The 20,533-nt window shown below is 46.1% G+C and overlaps 1 protein-coding gene across 1 annotated transcript; it reads right to left on the bottom strand.

The window, feature by feature from the left end:
* Window positions 1–5,879: 5,879 nt before the first annotated feature.
* RND3 (Rho family GTPase 3) lies at window positions 5,880–20,464 on the bottom strand. The gene is made up of 5 exons (XM_064450952.1): window positions 20,099–20,464; window positions 19,901–19,988; window positions 12,521–12,630; window positions 10,858–10,992; window positions 5,880–7,963 (listed from the first exon to the last, which is right to left on the bottom strand). Exons 1-5 carry the CDS (start codon window positions 20,246–20,248, stop codon window positions 7,712–7,714), a joined length of 735 nt encoding a protein of 244 aa, XP_064307022.1. The 5' UTR covers window positions 20,249–20,464; the 3' UTR covers window positions 5,880–7,711.
* Window positions 20,465–20,533: the final 69 nt, after the last annotated feature.

Genomic DNA, 20,533 nt, shown 5'->3' with positions numbered 1-20,533 from the left:
CAGTCCCTCCACGGTCGCCACTGGCTTGGTCCTCAGCACCGGGGTCACCCGCAGACACGCCGTAACTCCTCAAGCAGCAACCAAAGGTGCTCCAGGGCGTTACAGCTGACGGTCACCGCTTATTTCACATAGTGACAGCAAGCACGGAGAGCACTTGCTGCCGTCAGGTGATTCAGCATCCTCTGCCCTGTTACATCCCCGGGCACCCCCAGGACCACCGGCACCATTTGCTGGCCTGGTTGACCTGGACTCCAGCCATGGGTCAAGGCCTTAGGGCCACCCCAGAGTTTATTTATTCTTCTCCTTCTTCAAATCAGATGATTGCTTAAGTTAAGGCTCCTTGTACTTGGAATGAAGACTTTATTTGGGCTTTCCCAAAAAAAGCCAGGTGATCGCAGAGGGGCCGCAGCACAGCCCATACACAGCCCCATCAGCCAGAGCCCCTCCCCTTCTGCTGCTGCTCATGGGTTACCAGGGACCATAATTTGACTCTCCACATGCATATATTTAATAATATTGAATAATATGAACATTATTTCATTACATATGCACCGAAAAACCACTTTATTTCATGAGTGCACAACATAGGCACACCACAGCAGGTTACTGATACCACCCCACTCCAATATTTTATATTTTCCTGCTAAAATGAGTGAAACAGCTATTTTCATCCCAAAGCGGCAACTAGGATGCAGGCTGAGCACTGGTCTCCTGTGGGGGGTGGGGACCGTTCCCACCCAGGGACTGTGGGAAGCAGGACCCCAGGAATGTGGTTTAACCAGGTGATGCCTCCACTCTGGGCGAGACCGTGCGGGATTCCCACGGCAGGCTCAATGCCAGCTGGGGGGGGCCCTTGCTCAGCACCAGCGGCCATGGCGTAGCAGATCCGTCCCCTTTCATAGCCTTTCTGCAGCTTATGTATAAGCTTACCAACTCCAACCGCAAATCGCAAGAGAAAGATTTACCAGCTTTATAGAATCACAGAATCGTTAAGGTTGGAAAAGACCTCTAGGATCATCAGGTCCAACCCCCAACCCAACACCCCCAGGCCTCCCGAACCATGTCCCCAAGTGCCACGGCTGCACAGGTTTTGGAACACAAAAGGAGAAGGACTTTGCAGAATTTGTGCCGTGGTGTAGATATAGCGGCGAAGGGCTGGAGTCGCCAGGATTAGTGCTTCTGCAAAGTGCCGGAATCAGTGGGCTAAAAAACCATTTCCCATTTGATGGCTGTAGTAAAGCTTCCTTTTTCACAGATCTTTTTTAAAATTGGACAAGATTCCCCCCCCCCCCCCAGATTGCTTCTCATCCCTAATCCTCCAAACTAATTTAGGGTGGATAAAAAAAGACATACTTGGCAGAACATCCCTCCTCGATACCGAGCAACTGCCACCCTCACAGAGCTCTTGTGCTGGGAGCCTGGACCCCAGCATCCCCTCACCAGGGCTCAGCATAGTCCAAGGGTCATCTTGGACACTTAGGGGCATTCCAGGAAGCTGAAGGAGCCAAATGGGCTGCAGGAAAACATAGAAGTTGCTTCTGCATCCAATACGTTATCACTTGAGCGTACAAACCAGCAAGAGCCGCTGCTGCAGCCCTGGGAACTGCTGCTTTGCTGCAGCTCCAGCATCTCAGTGGCTTTCGCAGAAAGGCTGGCAGTTCGAACGAGATCTGAATGAGACGGAAAGTCCCTGGGAAAAAAAGGTTAATAAATCTTCTGTTATAAGAAAGCAGTTAGGTAGGAAGAAGCCCAATGATCTGAGAATTGCTAATTACTTGCTTTTCGGCAAATAATCCCTCCCTTAGGAGAGCCAGTGCTGCTACGTGAGGATTAGGCAACGAAATGCCATATTGACAACATCAAACTTTTAATTAGCCGAGCTCTCCCCGTTTCTCTGCAGATCGACTATGAAAAAGTCAGACAAGCTCAGCCTCCTCCTCGAGCTCTCCCCTCTGCCTGCAGCCAGCCCCAGAGGCCGGCAGGTCCTGCCTGGGGTGGGCCGGGGCCACCAAACTGACCCATCCACCAAGGACCCAGCGCCACCGAGCCCCGCACCCGCAAACCGAAACAACTGCCCCTGCTAGAGCTTTAAGCAGCTACCAAAATAGGTGGAAATACCCATAAATATGTAGCAAATAGCACGGCTCGGGCATTTAAAAAGTTCTAGTGAAGAACATGGGGCGGGTTTGCTTTTGCCACCCACCGCCTCCCCGCTGTGCCGGCATCCTCCTCCCTCGGAGGGATCACGCGCCAAGGATGGGCTCGTTACAAGCGACCTACGGGGTGCTGAATTGCACGTACTCAGCGCCGTGAGGGTTTGCCATCCCGCGGAGATTCAGCGCCAGCTCCGTTTCTGCACCACAAACCAGCCCACCGTGTTTAGAAACACTGCTCTCCTGGTGATCCCCCAGAGTTTTCTGCGAGGGATGAGTTTTAGTAAGCCGCCTCAATTACCAGAAGCGATTGCACAACCCAGTTGTGCAATAAAAGAACAACAACAACAAAAAATAAAACTGCAAAAGTGCTTTTTGGAAGTGGACCGAGTCGAGGCGATCTGCCAAATTTGTTTTCCTGGGATCAAATGGTGCTGAAGAGAAACATCTGACCAAGCCACAGCCCACAAGTGAAAATACTTCTGATTCAGCCCTTGCTCCCTTCAGCAAGCAACTGGAGAGCTGACGGGGGTGATCATCTTACCAATGCTGAAGTCAAACCGTGCTTCGGCAGCTGCCGATGTCACCTGAGCCCAGGCTTTAGTTTTAGAAGAGTAAATTTCTGGCCCTTCCTCTTGCTCAGAGGTTTCAACCACCATTGGCCAAAGCTGGCAAGAAGCGTTTCATGTGAACAATAAAATCGGCAGTTCTGGTCTAAAGGAAATGGTAAAACTAGCAGCAGTAAGAGAAAAAGGAACACGGTGAGGTTAGTGGCTTTAGAGACCCCTACTAACTCTCTTTTTAATGCTAAAAGGAAAATGTAGATAAATCAAGGCATCTCCATCTTCCACCTGCTTAGAGCAAAACGAAGGAGGACTGAGCTGGTGGCATTAACAGAGGGCAGCGATCAACCAGTGATCGACGTTGCTGAATTGAAAATGGGTCTTTACCTCCTTTCTGTAGGAGTCTAAGGATGGTTCAAGAGTACCTTTAACAGCACCTTCCTAACCCACACACCGTTTGACTTGTGACCGCACCACGCTTAGGTATAACACAGGAGCGACATGAAACCGAGCCAGCGCAGAATAAATGGGCCAAAAATTCATTACCAGCTTTGATGGATCTCAAAAGTAAAACTGGAGTCACCAGGAAGGCATGTTTCCACAGCACCTCCAAAGAGGTTATTTCTCTGTCCTAACCCACTCCACAATCTTACCAAGACCCAGAAAAGAGCAGATCAGAGGTTTGAAAAGAGACAGCAGGATCTACAAAGCCCAGAAGGCAGCTTGAAAATCATGAAGAACACGCAGAACAGTTGCTCTACCAAATGTGAGCAAAAACCAGCTGCGCCATAGCCAGATGCCAGGAAGACCAGAGCACTTGGCGTGGGGAGGTGGCAACGTGGGGCCAGAAGTATTACTGTAAAGCTTAGGGTGAACACAAAAGCACTACCAGTAGGAAGGCAGTGGGGCCCAACTGCTCCTCCAGCCTTCGTAGTTCCAATAAAGACACCAAAAACCTAAGAGAGTGCTGAGAGGTGCCACACAGTCAGTTAAATATTAATTGGGACATACCCTTTACAGCAAGAGAGTCAAAGTCCTTGAAGGAGTCGTCGATCTGTTTGGTTCTTGGTGACTCAGTTCTAGACTGGTGACCTACAAGGTGTACTTTAATTCATTAATCAAGGGCACGTCAGTCTGACGCACGTATAACCAGATGGAAAGATCAGAAGCTGAAGCAAGACAAGTTCAGACTACAAAGACTCGGCAGCTTCTTTGGCGTGAGGACAATTAACCCCTCACCGGAGGAGTTTCTACGCCCCAGCTGCACGCTGCCAGAAGCCACCTCCGGCTCCAAGAGGAGCTGCTGCAGGGCTGGTGTTTCTCAGATGCGGGGGGACGGGGGTCCCCAGGAACTCATGAGCTGCTGGAAGGGCCCTGCAGCTGGGAGTGACACCGCAGGCCCGGCCCGGCCCCCTCCCACCAACACAAGCTGCCTTCCCACACAGCGAGGCATTCACCAATGTAATTACAGCGTCTACAGAGCCCGGGAACAAAACCTGGCTTGATATCATCAGAAATAGCAAAGGATGATCAGGTCAGCGCAGGACAGTCAAAAGCATTAGGGAGGTAAGGAACTGCTGGCAGTTCTGCCTGTCTTTAGAGATGTAGCGTGACCACGCACACTTCAACCCCAAAATGAGAAAGTCGGAGGCTCCCCTGCCTCGACTGCACAAGTTTCAGGGGAAAAAAGCCTCGTAAATGCAGCAAGGATGACCACCCTGGCTGCACTCAGCACCCCGTCCCCTGTGCCCGAACGGGAGCCTGACAGCTAGCGGAGCCGAAGCATTCATAGAATCGTTAAGGTTGGAAAAGACCCTTAAAATCATCGAGCCCAACCACTAACCTGTCACTGCCAAGGCCGCCACTAAACCATATCCTCAAGCACCACGTCTGCCCTTCTTTTAAATACCTCCAGGGATGGAGACTCCACCACCTCCCCGGGCAGCCTGTGCCAATGCCTGACAACCCTTTCCGTGAAGAAGTTTTTCCTAATATCCAACCTAAACGTCCCCTGGGGCAGCTTGAGGCCGTTTCCTCTCGTCCTATCGCTTGTTACTAGGGAGAAGAGACCGACCCCCCCTCACTACAACCTCCTTTCAGGCAGCTGCAGAGAGCGAGAAGGGCTCCCCTCAGCCCCCTCTTCTCCAGGCTAAACCCCCCCAGCCCCCTCAGCCGCCCCCCAGCACACTTGTGCTCCAGACCCTGCCCCAGCCCCGCTGCCCTTCTCTGGACACGCTCCAGCCCCTCAAGGCCCTTCTTGTCCTGAGGGGCCCAAACCTGAGCCCAGCATTCGAGGTGGGGCCTCCCCAGGGCCGAGCACAGGGGCCCCATCCCTGCCCGGCTCCTGCTGGCCATACCAGGGCTGACACAAGCCCGGGGGCTGGTGGCCTCCTTGGCCACCCGGGCACTGCTGGCTCATGCCCAGCCGGCTGTCAGCCAGCCCCCCCAGGGCCTTCTCCGCCGGGCACTTCCCAGCCCCTCTGCCCCAGGCCTGGGGCGCTGCCTGGGGTTGGTGTGACCCAAGGGCAGGACCCGGCACTGGGCCTTGTTAAACCTCACACAACTGGCCTCGGCCCATCGATCCAGCCTGTCCCGGTGCCTCTGCAGAGCCTTCCTGCCCTCGAGCAGATCAATGCTCCCGCCCAACTTGGTATCATCTGCAAACTTACTGAGGGTGCACTCAGTCCCCTCATCCACATCATCAATGAAGATATTGAACAGGACATCTCTTCCAAGAGAAGCCACTGCAAGCTCAAAGTCCCAATGGTGACAGAGAACAGGCACATCCCTGGGTTAGGGAAGTCTGTCTTTGCTGAACTCACAGCAGGCAGCAAAGAGCAGTTGCTAGGAACAACCTGAATATATGAAGCCTTTTAAAAAGCAACATTCAATGCCTTAGAGGCAAAGCAAACCCAACATCACTTGTTTGCTTGCTCTGGTCTCCTCTGCCTGTCATTTTTGGGAAACACAACTCATAAGTACCCCACGTTTCGCACCTAAATGTAACACCAAAGAGCCCAAAAGGCATTTGCAAGGCTAATATTGCTTTCTGCTCAAATCACCTCCCGATTCCCACCTATGCCTGGCCTGTAGCTCAGTACAATTACATCCAAAACACACAAGTATTAACGAACTAACACACAAAGGCCATTTCCACTACAAGTCAATTATTTTTTTTTTAATTCAAAGAAAAATGGTATTTTAATAAATACTGCAGAAACATTAACCAAACATACAAAGTGACTTCAACAATTAAAAAAAGTAATGAATGTCCTGTTTTATAACAGTTATAACTTATTTTTTCCACAATATTTAAATACAGAAAGCACTTACCAGCTATTTTGTAATACTGCCCTAAGCGCACTGTTGCATCAGTCAAAAAGCCTATTATGGTGGTAAAAAATGTCTTTTTGTGGGAAATAATTGGAATGGGTGGGTTTGGTTTTTTTTTTTCCTTCTTTTATCAGATGAAACAAAGTGCCGGGAACACACAGAACTGAGTTTTAATTATGGAAACCCTTTATCTTTGCACAAGTCTACATGAACACAGCTTTAACACTTCAAAAATGAAGCATTACCCTTGGGAACAGAACGCTTGTCCTTAACAAGCGATAGCCACACTGGTTAGAGCTTACAGGATCCTTCTTTTGAGCGAGGCTATGAAGTTAAGTCAGTCAGTAAGCAGTTGCTAACAATTTTAAAGGCCAATTTATCTAATGTAACAATAGTATTCAGTAAGCAAAAAAGAATTTGACTTAACTGGTTCACTGATGTTTCATGAGTGTTGGCTGGATACATATAAATCTTAAAGATTAAGGGCAGTATCCAGTTGCCACTGGGGACCCCTTAAGGCGTCACAGTTCTTCAGACCCCACTTCCTCACCACGAGCAAACGCAGTCCGCAGCGAGAGACAGCTGCCCCAACAACAAAAGCATCACAAAAGACAACCTGGCTCTGCTGGCTCGTTTGCAGATTCTTGGGGGTGTTTTATTTTGCAAAGATAATTGCAGTGAACCACATCACAGAATAGCACTTCTCTGTAGCATTTACAGAGGGCTAGATCCTGGGATCCACCCGGCTCTCCAACTCCTAGCAGAAGCAGAGGAGTCTCGGGGCTTCCCCAGATGGGCAGTAAGGCTTAACGAATTATCATGGTTGTAAAACTAAGGATCATTTGTCATCATAGCTCTTAGCACCTTTCACTTGAACCTACAGCGACATACCCATACAGTACACCAGAATTGGAGATCATTTCCACTCTAAATTACAATCACGAAGAGGAATGGGAAGTCAGAGTCCTGCAACGGGCAGGTAGTTTGCCCCCACACCCCAGTTTGATCCGTTTAATTTCCACAGTGCGAGGGCACCTATAATACCGGGAAATCTCAAAACAGTTGTCTTCGTTACCAACGCACTCAAACGTAGATCACGCTGCCGCCTCGGGAAGGCAAAACTCCAGACTTCTCACATACAGTGTTTTCCTCTAGGTGACGCACAGACCTTGGTATACTCTCCATTTTAATGAGCTACTAAAAAATTAGATCATATCCTTTGGAAAACCAACTATAAGGTCACAGGGATAGTTCCTTAATGAGGGCATATTAACGTCTTCTTTAAAAAACATTAACGTATTATTTTAATGAAATCAAAGCAGTAGCATCCAGGAGTAGAGCGTTAATAAAAGAAGCAAGCACTGTCAATGACATCTCTTCTTTGCAGTATTATTTTCCCATTCACCCTCTCTTCTCAGCACATTCAAACATTTTCCCTTTTTTTTTTTGGCATTTTCTTCAATGTATCATTTCCTGATGCCACCTCGTTTAGAGCCATTTCTTCTCGCTGCCCAGTTCCTAAGTACAGTCTCACATAACAGGTGAAGTCTCCATTAAAGCACTGGCATAAGCCCCCATTAAATACCATGTGGCTGTGTACTTCATTGAGCCCCCACTCCTCCCAGACGCTCTCTTCCTCCTTCTCCAGGAAATCAAGGTCCTTCACATCACCGTGCAACTCTTTGCTTTGTCCTTTCGCAAGTCCGTCGCCACTGTGGAAAGTTCTGGCCTGCCGGGCATGTGTGAAATTCGCTTCGTTGCCCTCTGCGATTTGTTTCGTTTAACATTTTTATTTGTTTTATTCACACACGCCAAGGTGGCAACATGAAAAATGTCTCTGACACTGTTTTCTGACTGTAAGGCTGAGCATTCAATATATGTAGCTGCTCCAATCTGTTTGGCCATATTTGCACCCTAAGGGGAAAAAAAGAACATGCAATCAATACCAAGTTTCCGCAGAGAGGCAAAGCAAACCGTACGATTACTTTTCAGCGCTGTTTTCCATACACAATGTTTTGTGAAAACCAAAGAAAACTACTGCCAGCAGCTAATTTTGCAAAATAAACAGAGCTTTGGTTCCAAGATGTATCAAACAAGTATCCAAGCATTATCTCCTACACCAATAAATACAAATTGGAGGAGAGAAGATAAGCTCAGTGACCTGCAAACAACTGCAGAAGAGTATTCATGGGACCAGTTTAGCAACTGCACCTTTACACCTTAACTTGCATCTGTGAAAAGGTTTGGACTGGAAAAGGTCTGGACCTGGCAGCTTCCAGGTTTAAGCCTGCTATCTCCAAAGAGAAAATGTATTCTGATTGCCTTAAGGGCTGGTCAGCACGCCCGACCTGGAGCGGAGCCCGTGTTACATCTCCACAAAGCGGGCAAAGGTCATGTGGGTTTCTGGGTCGAGGGTAGTTATGTCAACTTGCAGCTAGGGAACAGGCAAAAAAGAAAGGAAAAAGGTCATTAGTGGTTATATGAGCCCTTCTTTTTTGCTTTTAAGTGCATTTGAAGTCAAAACAGGGATATTTGTTTCCGCAGCACAAGGAAAACACCACATTGCCTCCAGTATCCTGTTGTAGGTTTTGCTACTGGAAGACAATACAGCATTGTGTGAAAAAATTGAGTTGTTTCAACAGAATTTTACTTCCGAGGGATAGCAACTTACAAAAATCCAACCACATCCTTGATGTGCCACTCCTCACATATTCATGGGCCTGAGATACAGACATAAGTCAGTCCAAACCCTCCTCTTTGCTCTAGTGCCAGGCTGATGGCACTAATCTATTTGGACCCACGTCTTCAGTATACACTGTTTACACCACGGTGATGCAGCCACCTTTTTATCAACTCTAAGTGGGAGCGCCTGATAAAGGAGTACCAGTTGGTAGGACAAGCCCTCCCCACAGTTAAACATCTCAACTCCTACTAACCAAGCCTAACCTACACCTTAGAGCCTCGGAAATGTTTGCTCAGGTGTAGCTGACTGGAAACTGCCTAGCACAGGGGAAGGTGTCACCATGAACTGACTGGCTTTACGCTCCCAACACTTCCTTACAAGAGGAACGGAGAAAACCCCACTAAACTCTCTGATCCCATGTTGACTTGGCAAGGGAATTTAAACACCAGCTGTGTTATCTCAACCCCTTCCTAAAGAACCCTTCCCTAGAACTAGCACAGGAGAGCACCGGGCTGCTTCACGCCACCAGGGATTTAGCAACCACGAGATAAAACCATTGCTCAGTCTAAGCTTTTGCTTACACAGAGTGCAGATGAAATTATGGGAGTTTGCTGAAGTATGGGCTTCCCTGTAACACGTACAATTTTCCTTTCGGCTGTCAAGTAATAGCTTCTGGCTTAGCCCTTTATCTTCAGCTGACTCCTGTTCCTAAGGGGTCTGGGCTAAGCTGTGACACCAGAAGATACGTGAATCTTCAACTCCAGGGGACAAATCCACCTGTCACTAGATTTTTGATCACTATCTACAGGAAGGGGAGAGACCTGGTGATTTTACTGAAGTACTGTAAAAAATGTAATATATGAACTTGTGTATGTAGTAAGTGGCAGACAGTGTTTCCTGTTAAGTTTAATACTCAAAGAAAAATAGCATGGAAGATTACAGCTCTGAGGCTGAACAACATGGATATACATGCATGCAACAGTGGTAGTTTGTAACCAAGATGACATCTTGCCCAACAAGCAGGATTTTAAGGACGCTTCTGAATTGTTTTACACTAAGGTAAAATGGCATTTAGCTTTACATAAAAATTGTCTGCAATGGAAGGATGTTTCCTGAGTGTAGAAAAATGCCATAGCCAGCATAAGCCATCACAGTACAAGACTCCATTTTCATCAGGGTACTCAGTTTATGGTATCTTTGGATTTTTCAAATTTAAACAGGTAGGAGGCTGCATTATTAGTAATCAGATATCAAGAGCTGTTGGTTTGGAAAACCTGAGGCTCCGGAGAAAACATCAAAACCTGTTTGATAGCACAGGATATACACACTAGCTAGAGTTACTTCTGGAGGTACCGTTCTCACTCTCACACCCTGCAGGGTATATCTCAATCCACCACCAGGGTTCAGCTGCAACGCACGATACACATGTGTGAGTAACAAGGGAAAGTTTAGCTCAGAGCCCAGTTTCTCATTCTCTACCTCCTGCTCTCCCATGGCCCGAATCCCTTCCCTTTCACTTCAGTTTCTCTACCCTGATGCCTGGCTCCAACCTTCACTTCCCCAGAAGCAGAGAACTGCTGCTAAGATGATGCTTCCTGGATTTAGTGCCACTTTCAGAGGGAGCTACACAGTGTTTTCACAGATGATGTTTTTAGAAAATAGGATTTTTAAGGGGTCAGACTACATGCAAGGCTTGCCGTGACACTGAAGTCAAATGTATGAGATTCAAATCTTAAGTTTGAACAAAAAATGTTACCAATTTATCAGTAAACAAACCAGACATGTCACACCTCTTACTGTTTTCGCCTCTGTAGACCCACAAAAGCAGTAAGTTTATTTTCAATTCACCTAAAAGGCTCTTTGCAATCAGTAAGGCAATCTTGTGACACTTAAAGGCTGTGTGGTGGGGCTGCATGACTTTCTGCTGCATCCAGTCTGTGGGTAGGCTTTGCCTTTACTCATAATAGTTTTCAAATTCACCTCCAGCAGCTACTAGAGTATGTGCATCTGATTTCTAGGAAAGACTCGTGTCAATGGGGGGGGACAAGTTGCTCTTGAAGATGGCTACCGTGATAGAAAAGATTTTTCTTCCACCCCTAAGCACAACAAAGGCCGTGGCACGTACCTGGTCATAGGACACGGGTGTCTGCCTGTGATTGGAAAGTTCCACTAGTGTGCTTACATCCGTGCGCAGATCCGACTTGCAACCAACCAAAAGCATTTTGGTGTTTGGACAGAACTCCTGGATTTCACCTTTCCACTGTAAAATTTTAGGTCGTTATTACACTTGAGTAGTTGAATGTTTAAATCCAAAGAGGCAACAGATACAAGATGAAGTTCAGTGAGTCATGACATTTCATGTAATTTTTGCATCTACCTTCAAGCTAATTTCTAAAGGCATTAGTTCCAGCAGAATCTGGTCAAGGATGAAATCTTACAACCTTATACACTCAATAATTCCACCAACTTACTAATCAAGAGGGAACGAATTGAGCTCATTTACCTACATGAGTCAACGTTTGCATACCAGTCGCTCCTCACAAGCGGTAAACACCCAGCCATAGCCATTTGCAGACAGGAACCAACAAAACCCGGTGTCACCACATTCATTGGTTCCTCAAGACGGAGCTACAGAGGCAGGTCTTGTATGACCACAAAGTAAGTGTTGCTATGCATTGGCTCATGGCTACAACCTCACACCTAGAACTACACAAACCTGTCAAGGGTTCAGCTACTGTGAACCAGTAATAAGCCCTTCAAATAAAACTTGTAGTGTATTCCTTGGGTTTGTTCCCCCTCTACATGGTTACTCTGAGAACACAAGCAAGCCAAAAATTTCACAGCATGATCTGAACAGATCATAAAATCCCTAAAACTTAAGGGTATCATTTGGGTTTAAAAGCATATTAAGAAAAAAATCTCTTACAGAATGAAGCCAACAGTAATCAACTTTATCAGGGAGAGAGAAGGACAGTTTTACATGCTTGTTGGCACAGTTAGCAGCTGAGAGGCTAGTCTCAAGTCTTTTCTGTTTCTGCAGACTATTCAGAGCACTGTAGGCCACTTTATCCCCAGTGACACAAGAATCACTGGCCTCGGCTACAAAAAAATGAAATTCAGGTCATTAAGCCTTAAAGATAACACTGAAAAACTGAGCCATGCCCAGTGACCAAGGAGACCAGGGCCACCTTGCAAACAGAGCTTGAATATCGAAATTCTCATTTTAACTTAGGAAAAGTCTGTCACTGAATCTCAGGTCACCGAGTTTGTGAAGTGTTCTGAAGTTTGGGGCAAGATCACATTTCTACACCACTGCTAGGCCTCCTGGTGGCTTCCAGAGGCTTTTGTCACCAGTTCCTTTGAGCTTCAGGCTGAGAAATTATGTAAAGCCATGGAAAAGTCCAAATACTTGGCAGGCATGTTTTAACTGTCTTCTCAACATGGCAAAGTTTCTCAGTCCTGTCTGTTATACAAATATAAAGCGAGACAATTTCTTGCTGCACCCAGCCCTGCACCTCACATGACCCTAAACAAGCCCTGTCTAAGGGCTGAGGAATGAGAATCTACTTCACCCCTGAGCATCTATTAGGGCGTTTTTGTTTTCAGTTAAAATTCATCCCTTTCAAACATATGATCTCAAATTCTAGCAGTGCAGAGCACAGTCCTGTCACCTCTCCATCAAAAGGAACAAACTGGAGTTTCCAATGTAGGAAAAAGCACCATTCTTCAGAGATTTAAAGACAAGCTACTCAAACAGTTCTGTACTCAAATGGTTCTCTAACACTTGCCTTTTTTAGCACGCTGTCAAGAGTTTCTGGCCGACTGATGTCAAAGCAAATGAGGACAGCATCAGAATCTGGATAGGAAAGCGGGCGGACATTGTCATAATATGGAGACCCTGCAGGGAAAGAAACAACATTTTCATTAGTTTATATTTTTTACTTTCTGCAGTCATTCAAGCTTATTCAGAAAGTTTAAAAAAGTTTTCAGTGAAGCCCTTCAATAGCACCCAGCTCCCATCTTCTCTTCAATAGCCCTGTATTCCCGAAACACTCGTTGCAACCTCTCATTTCCCCGCTTCCCTTTTGTTTCTCACCTACAAAAGCAACGGCTTTCCCAAGTAATTAAGAGTGATGGCACCCCAGCGATCCATCTCCCACCAAAAGCTTGCGATGCCCCCAGTAACAAGGGAAGGGAAATCAGGTCAGCCCAAGTTTAAATCCCAGCATTAACCTGCAGGGATTTGACTCTTGAGAACAAATCCTTAACCTCCAAAAGGCTTCTTCAAAGCAGATTTGTCACAGTTGCGCTTTCACAGAAGAAGTTCAGAAAGTTTTGAAATTAACCAGTTTTGATTCCTCTAACATTTAATTTAAAACAAATAGTTCCAAGTGTAAAAAGCATCTTTAGTTGTCATACGTTATCTGCAATTTTTAGAATAAACTCTTGCCTCAATTTAAAGCATCTGTTGCAGAATTCCAGCAGGAAAGAATCACAGTCCTATGGGTAGGCAGGCACGCAAGTTTGTCACAAAAAGCCTCACCAACGTGTAAACCAATATATGTTTGCAATAAATGTTTATGTTTAGCCCATAAAACAGATTTACCAACAAGATCAAAGCTAATCTAGTAATCTGATGGAACAGAAATAGGTTCAATATTGCACCTTGTGCATGTTTTACTTCCAGAGCTGTTAAGGGATATGCTGTTTTCTTTAAGAATTTTCATGATGTGCAGAGTTAAATATATCTCCAGAGTCAGGAATCACATTTTTTTTATCATCTGGGGAATCTGGTAACAGGTTTGGGGGAAAAAAAATCATCTTTTTTCTAGGAAGTTCCAGTCTCTCAGCCACCATTCGGTTTGACCTTAACTCTGCTGAAGCTTCATTTATTGAGGTGAATGCATTTCTGATTTACAAGGGTATTAAACAGTTAAGTGGTCCAACAGGATAAGGGCTTAGGCTTTAAAATGCATGCCTGTAACTAAAACCACATTTTCTTAGTCATATAGTCTTATTTCTATATTCTTCTCTCATGAACCTAAGATGCAGCATAGAACACATGCAACAAGAACACAGCTTTCAAGAGTTTTGGGGTTATCAGCTAATTATATCACCCAGTTTCCAACTATCTAGAACTAATTGGCTGTAAGGTCTCAGAGGCTGAGCAGACTATTAACTGGATTAGAGAAATTCCTCAAGTTTTTAACTGACAGACAGCTCATGCTGTTGCACAAAGCAGAGCAGGGAATGGTGCGAACGTATCGCAGATGACTTCAGTTGTACAGCTTATACTGGAAGGAAGGAGTCAAGAATCTCAGGAATGTTGTTTTTGAAATGAAGAGTAACACATGGGGAATGAAGCATTACCAAACTAGGTAGCAGAAGGTAATTTGTTGAACGAGACTATTTTATTCAAACGCTCATCTTCATAAATGATGTCAACCTAACAAAGAGGCAGCTGTCAGAAACTTGCTCTTCAAAGAACAGTTAGCTGTCTTCAGCAGTAAATGACATGTTAGACAGAAATCTAAGCGAGCTGAGCTGACCGGTGGTTAACTATTCATTTCAGCTCAGCTCGCAGCGACTATCAATAAGCATTTTCTACTACTAATGATTCCCCAGCTATTGCAGTACCTCCATCCGGGAGCCCCAGGGCTAAGTGATTTATCCCAGAGCCCCAGGGCCAAGTTATTTATCCTGGACAGCCAAACTGCAGAGCAGCGTGCCGTTAACTAGCCACCTGCACGGCTCTGCAGCGTTGAACAGGCCAAAGCACAGAGTGCCGCCCGGCCACCAGCCCGCACACTGGCGAGAGCCGCTGCCTGGCTAGCGCACCTCCCTGCCGAGCGCAGGCAAGTAAGGGCAGGATTGAAGATCATTAATGCTTGGCCAAATGGTTGCTGGCTAGAAAGGAGCCTCAAAAAAGCCTCACCCAGAAACTAATTCCTTTGACACATACCTATCTTCTCACTCACCAGTCTTCAGGGATACAACACACCATATATGTCCATCAGCATGTATTTATGTATACATACAGTCACCACCTCAAGCCCAGAGACTCCTTTCTACTGTGTCAGCTGTAGCTGTTGTTTGTTTTGAGGGTTCTTCTTTTTAGGTTTTCCCTCTGAACCTCCCGTATTAAAGACGCTGAGCTAGAGTAAGCGCACTTTTACAGGCAGTCCTCCTGCTCGGATGCAAGCTAGGCGGAATATTTGACACCTCCTTTTCTTTGGGGTAGTGTGTGGCAGAACAAGTGGGAACCGTTTGAAGTACTTGGGCCGCAGTATCAACAAAGGAAATTTCCTGGTCTCATTCAACAGCAATAACTGAACCTTTATTACTGTGCAAATAAAGAGGGGCTACGGCCCTTGCTGTGCGAGCCTATTCAATCTGGCATTTCATCGTTTCGCCCAGAGAAACCCTCAGAAGCCAGGAATCTCAGGAATGAGGCTCAAGTCTGAACAGACAACTTGAGCACAGCCCTGTAAGGCTGCTCGCTCTTTTTCAAGTTAGTCTGCAGATTTGAAGCCATGCCAAGCCTAGAAAACAGAAGGGGAATGTAGAACTACAGCTATGGTATTTCTGGAAAAAAAATAAGCTTATTTGTGTTTGAGACTGTTCCTACAAAATAAAACATTTTTGTCAAGGACAACACGGATGATTCTTCTGTTTTATTAAGGAATTGCTAATAATGCTGTAGTTCATCATACTTTGTGGTAGAAGTATCTTCCAGCTGCAGTCCCCCTTTTTTTCATCTGTTTGGCAGCTTAAATAATTTAAGCCAAAATAATTTAAACATTAGGAATCATCTACTTTTACAAACTTATGTTTCATGTGAAGTACAACATAAATTCAACTTTTAGACTGAAATAAAACCCCTCACCAGCAACACGGCTGGCTTTAGTCTACAGAAGATACCAAAGCTTAGGTTTAAGCATCACTATCTTAATAAATAACAGAATTCCATCATTAAAAGTTAAAGCATACTTCATTTTTTGATGGCTTAGTACCACTCTAAGATGCTAGATCACAGAAAGCTGATGCCCTCATTTGTCTGCAAGGCTCGAAGGCAGCACCACCACCAGCTCCAACCAGGAGGTTCAGCCCCACGTCCCACCTACAGTGCTGAACCTGGTCAGCTCCTGCTCACCGAGCTGCTCAGCCTCTGCTTGCCCACGGGCCCTAAGGGAAGCGGCGCTCAGTAACAGGCAGGACTCTGCTATTTACACACCACCAAGCAGCCATCAGGCATTAGTCTTTGTAGCCTTTTGGACTCCAGTCAACTGAAAGAACAACAGTTGAACAGCAGCATTCTCACTCCCAAACCCTTGGGCTCGCTAATTATCAGCTACACAGAAAACACATCAAATACTGCAGTGGCCACTCTAAGTAGCTGACGGCTTTCCTCCTTCCAAATCCACCTTGGCTGTTTTGGAGAGAATGCAGGTGATTTTGAATCATGGAACACATCTATCTCCAAGCACATGAATATCATGGTACCTACAGCACCTCAAACAGAAAACAGGACTATGGTAGGTGAATTGGTATTCCCAGTTATCAAATCTAATTATTTCCCCCTTAAAGAGGGGGAAAAGCCACCCCCACCTAAAAAGACTAGTTAGTGTTACTCTGCCATGAGAGAAAAGAGATCATATGGCTCAGTAAGCCAACTTGCAAGTGAACTGGAAAGGCAAAGACAAAAATTAGACATTTCCCTTACAATGCTTACTGCCAGCAAGCTCAGGAAAATAGTAACTTTAATTCATGTATGTATCAGATGGCTTCTGAAAGATTTCAGCAAAAAGCGCTGTAATTAATATTATGTTTCTATACAAACACTGAATACATTGTGCACACTGAAATCACAGTAAAGCTAACCTGATTTAAAGCTCTAAGGCCCTTCTGGATTTAATTATATGCTAATCCCCAACAGTGCGTAAGTATTTCTGGCCCTGTTGAGAATTATTTTATTGAGTATCCAGTACAGTTTCCACAGTTCACCGAAGAAAAAAAAAGAAACTAAAACATGTTTTAGGGAGACAGGTATGTAAACTTAATAAATAGTATGTGATTTCTGTGCCACAGCTGCTGTTGTACCAGCAAGAAATAGAAGTATCACAGTAGTCACTTTTAATGGAAGAAGCCAAACCTCGGCAAGTGCACATTAAGATCATGCCTATGTTAGTCACAGGCATCTGATACACAAGTATCCTTCCCAGTGTCCATGAGACAAGATGAAGCTCCAGCTTGAAGAACCTTCTAATACTCTACCTAGCAAAATAAGCACACAGCTCACGAACAGCTCAAGACTGCCATACTACGTTACCACAGAGTGGAATCATTTGTGTGTAGTTAAGATTGCAACCAGACATTCCTGCTTTGAAAGAAGGGTTGGTAGCCCAAAAACCAATTGAAATTCAAGTTGGCAAGTGCTTTTCTTAATGCTGTGGCTAATTTAAATCCTTATGACTTGCAGAACAAGCCAGTACCAGAAAATATTTGAATAATGAATCTTCCCATTCCACTCTTACTTGTAACAGTGTTTTGTCCCATATTTCAAAAGGCATATCCAAGACAAAAAACTTCCCAATAAATTTACAGCTAGCTTTAAAATGTTCTATCCATCCCATGACTCTCTCCCATGACTCTCTCCATTTTGTACTTAAAGAGTCCTCTATTATTATATAAAGGATCGTAAACCAAAACCATGACAGCAGGGCCTGTTCTCACCCTAATACAAGCCTATTTTAACCCATGCCTACAGCTTTGCTTATTTTCTCAGAGAGCAAAAAAATGCTCAAAGTGGCAGCACCTTCCTTCCAAAGGATTCACTGCAAAACCCGACATTTCCTTTAACTCAAGTCAGAAACAATTTTGCAAGGCAGCCTGTTGCATGCTCCCAGCTAGAAAATAGTTCAAGAGAGTTAAAGATTGATACTAAATACTTGCAAGAGGACTCGATCAGTATCTGCAGTACACTGCAATCAAACTCAGCTCAATAGCATCCTTTTCCCCTCCCCCAAGAGACAGTGAAGTACCTCAAATGACTCCAGCCATTACCTCCACACACCCACACACCCCACACCCCCACCCCCGTGTCACAATGGACACATTCATTCATTTGGTAAATACTAAACAATTAGCATTAGTTCCATTAGTATTTGGCAGTTAATCAGTCGTATTTTTAAGTTAATGACATTTTTAAAGCAGGGCTAGATCGAGTTAAGACATTTATTCTAATTCAGCAGAGGATAGGACAAAGGCTTGTAAAAAAATAAATTACCAAGAATTCAAGATAATGCTAAACCACTATCTTATCTTCTGATGTCCCTTATCTGGTGATGTGATTTTGCACTGGGTTAATGGGTTTGGGTAGTGGTTCCCCTTGCAGTTGGTCAGAAGGGCTGTTTATGGAGCAATAATTCTTCATTCACAGAGTCCCACAACCAGAGGATCCATTGTTCAGTAACACTTTATTAGACCAAGTGTTGGATCTTTCAAACATTTCCTGTTCAGTTTCAGATTGCAGACAAATTAGCCTCTTGATCTTAAGCTCCTGCCTCAAATTTTCTATTAGTTCTAGGACAGGCCTGAGAAGATGACATGCACACGCAACGCCTGGCATTTGTTTCTTCCACTGCTTTTGTCTTTTGAAGTGCTACAGAATATTTCATTACATGGGTGTCTTCAGTCTTTGACATACAGATTCCAAACCTTCCCATGTCAAACAGCGTAACCCGCGAGCATGTTGTACTTCAATAGCTAAAGATAAAATTTTCCAAAATAACTTCACTATTAATTTTTAATAAGCCCTTACTCCATAGTTTGTTACAGCCAGCTTAGTAATCAGGATGAAAGCTCAAACCAGACACTCTCTAAAAGTCTGCAAGCCTCACTTGGCAAAAGATTAAAAAAAATGAGTTCAGAGCCACGCTGATACCGGTTGTGGGCACGGAGACTGCTTTTTCCCAGTAACCGTGTTGCAAGAATTTGGAATCATTTCCTCAACAGCAAGAGGAAAGCCAACTCACCGCCTAAGCTCCCTTTTTTTTAGAAAAGGATTAACATTTTCATTTCTGGTGATAGGGCTGTTTTCATATTTAGAAGGAACTGCTGGGTCTACACTCAATATTTTAACAAGCTATCTACAGAACTTGCCTAAAGAAGAGAAGTCTTGCATATGTCAAGTTCCTCCAGCTTTTTTCCCAATCACTTCTGCAGAGTTAATGTTGATCCACACCCGCGTTAATGGTTCGTGGCATCGTTCACCCCTGACCACCTCTCCCCGTGCGGTAGAGACTCACTGGCCGTCCATGCTTCCCTCCAGCACCGAGGCGGCAAGTTCAGGGGTGCATCCTCACCACCCTGGCGCTAAGCTTAGTCTGATCATCGACGACAGCAGGACCTAGAGGAGCTCCTGGCCAAGCATGAGGTTTAAGCCAGCCAAGTATCAAGAACCTCAACCTTTGAGGCATGTGAGCCACGGGTTTTGACACGGCCACTGAAGAAGAGTGATGAGGACCCTAAGGACTGCTCATATAAGAAAGGATGGCTCCCTCTGCACCCTCTGAGGGTGCCCACCTCCCTAGTCTTGCCAGGCTTTAAAGATGTCTCAAAAGCAGGGGGAAAAAGTACTGCATTTTAGAAAAAAAAACAAACAGGCATTACGGACGCCACACGGAACACAAACGCGAGCTGATGTAATTTAACATTAGCATTTATATAAACGCCTCTTGACCCTTCTCCCAGGTGAAGCAGGGTTTCACAGCGGCGGAGGAGCGAAGGCAGCCCCGCAGCTCCTCAGAGAAGCCCCCTGCAGTCAGGCAGGTGAGAAGGCATACCCCTGCCCTGCCCGCCTGCCCCTGCAATGCTGACAAATCGCTCAGTGGAGGCTTGCCCACACCCTTTTCCCTCCCCAGAAGTCAAGTATATCGCTAAAGTATACCTCAGATTAAAAAAAAAATAAAATCAAATAAATAAAACAAACCCCAAAGCAGCCAGCACAGCTGCCGTTCGCATCTGGAGACCGGCACCCCCGCCGCGACGCGGCGGTGAGGGGCTGCGGGGCCGCAGGGGCGGCCTCCGGCTCCCCCGGTCGAGGGGGGCTGCACCCCCCCTCCACCCCTTACACCCCCCCAAACCCGGCCCCGGGGGGAAGCGCTCACCCGAGGTGTCCCAGAGGCTGAGCTCGATGCGCTGCGTGTCGATCTCGAAGCTGGCCGTGTAGTTCTCGAAGACGGTGGGGACGTAGCTCTGTCGGGAGACAGGGCACCGTCAGCCCGCGCCCACCGCCCCGGCTCCCCCGGCCCCAGCACCCCCCGTCCCGGTGCCCCCCCCAGTTCCCCCGGCCCCCCCCGGCCCACCTCGGGGAAGCAGTCCTTGGCGAAAACGTGGAGCAACGCCGTCTTCCCGCACTGGCTGTCCCCCACCACCACGATTTTGCACTTCACGTTCTGGTTGGGATCCATCACCGCCTTGCTCGATAACTTCTGGCTCGCTCTTCTTTCCTTCATTGATCTCGGATTAGTCCCCCCGCCGGCCACAACGGAGAAAAAAAAAAAAAAAAAAAAAAGAAAAAAACACACCCGGTTCCCTCACAAAAATATACAAATAATTTAAAAGAAAAAGAAGAACAGAAGGAAAAACACCCCGGGTGGAAGCGGCAGGGAGGCGCCGCCGTCCCCACTCCTCCCGCCCGCCGGTCCCGCGCAGACTGCTTTGTCCCCCCCTCTGCCCGCCTCTATTTATACCTTCGCGTCCGCCAATCACCGCCCGCCGCCTCTGCGGTGCCCGCCCCC

The sequence above is a fragment of the Phalacrocorax carbo genome, chromosome 5 (assembly GCF_963921805.1).
Source record: "Phalacrocorax carbo chromosome 5, bPhaCar2.1, whole genome shotgun sequence".
Classification (NCBI taxonomy): Eukaryota; Metazoa; Chordata; class Aves; order Suliformes; family Phalacrocoracidae; genus Phalacrocorax; species Phalacrocorax carbo.
Note: the sequence above shows the minus strand (reverse complement) of the source record. Positions and strands in the feature narration are given on the sequence as shown.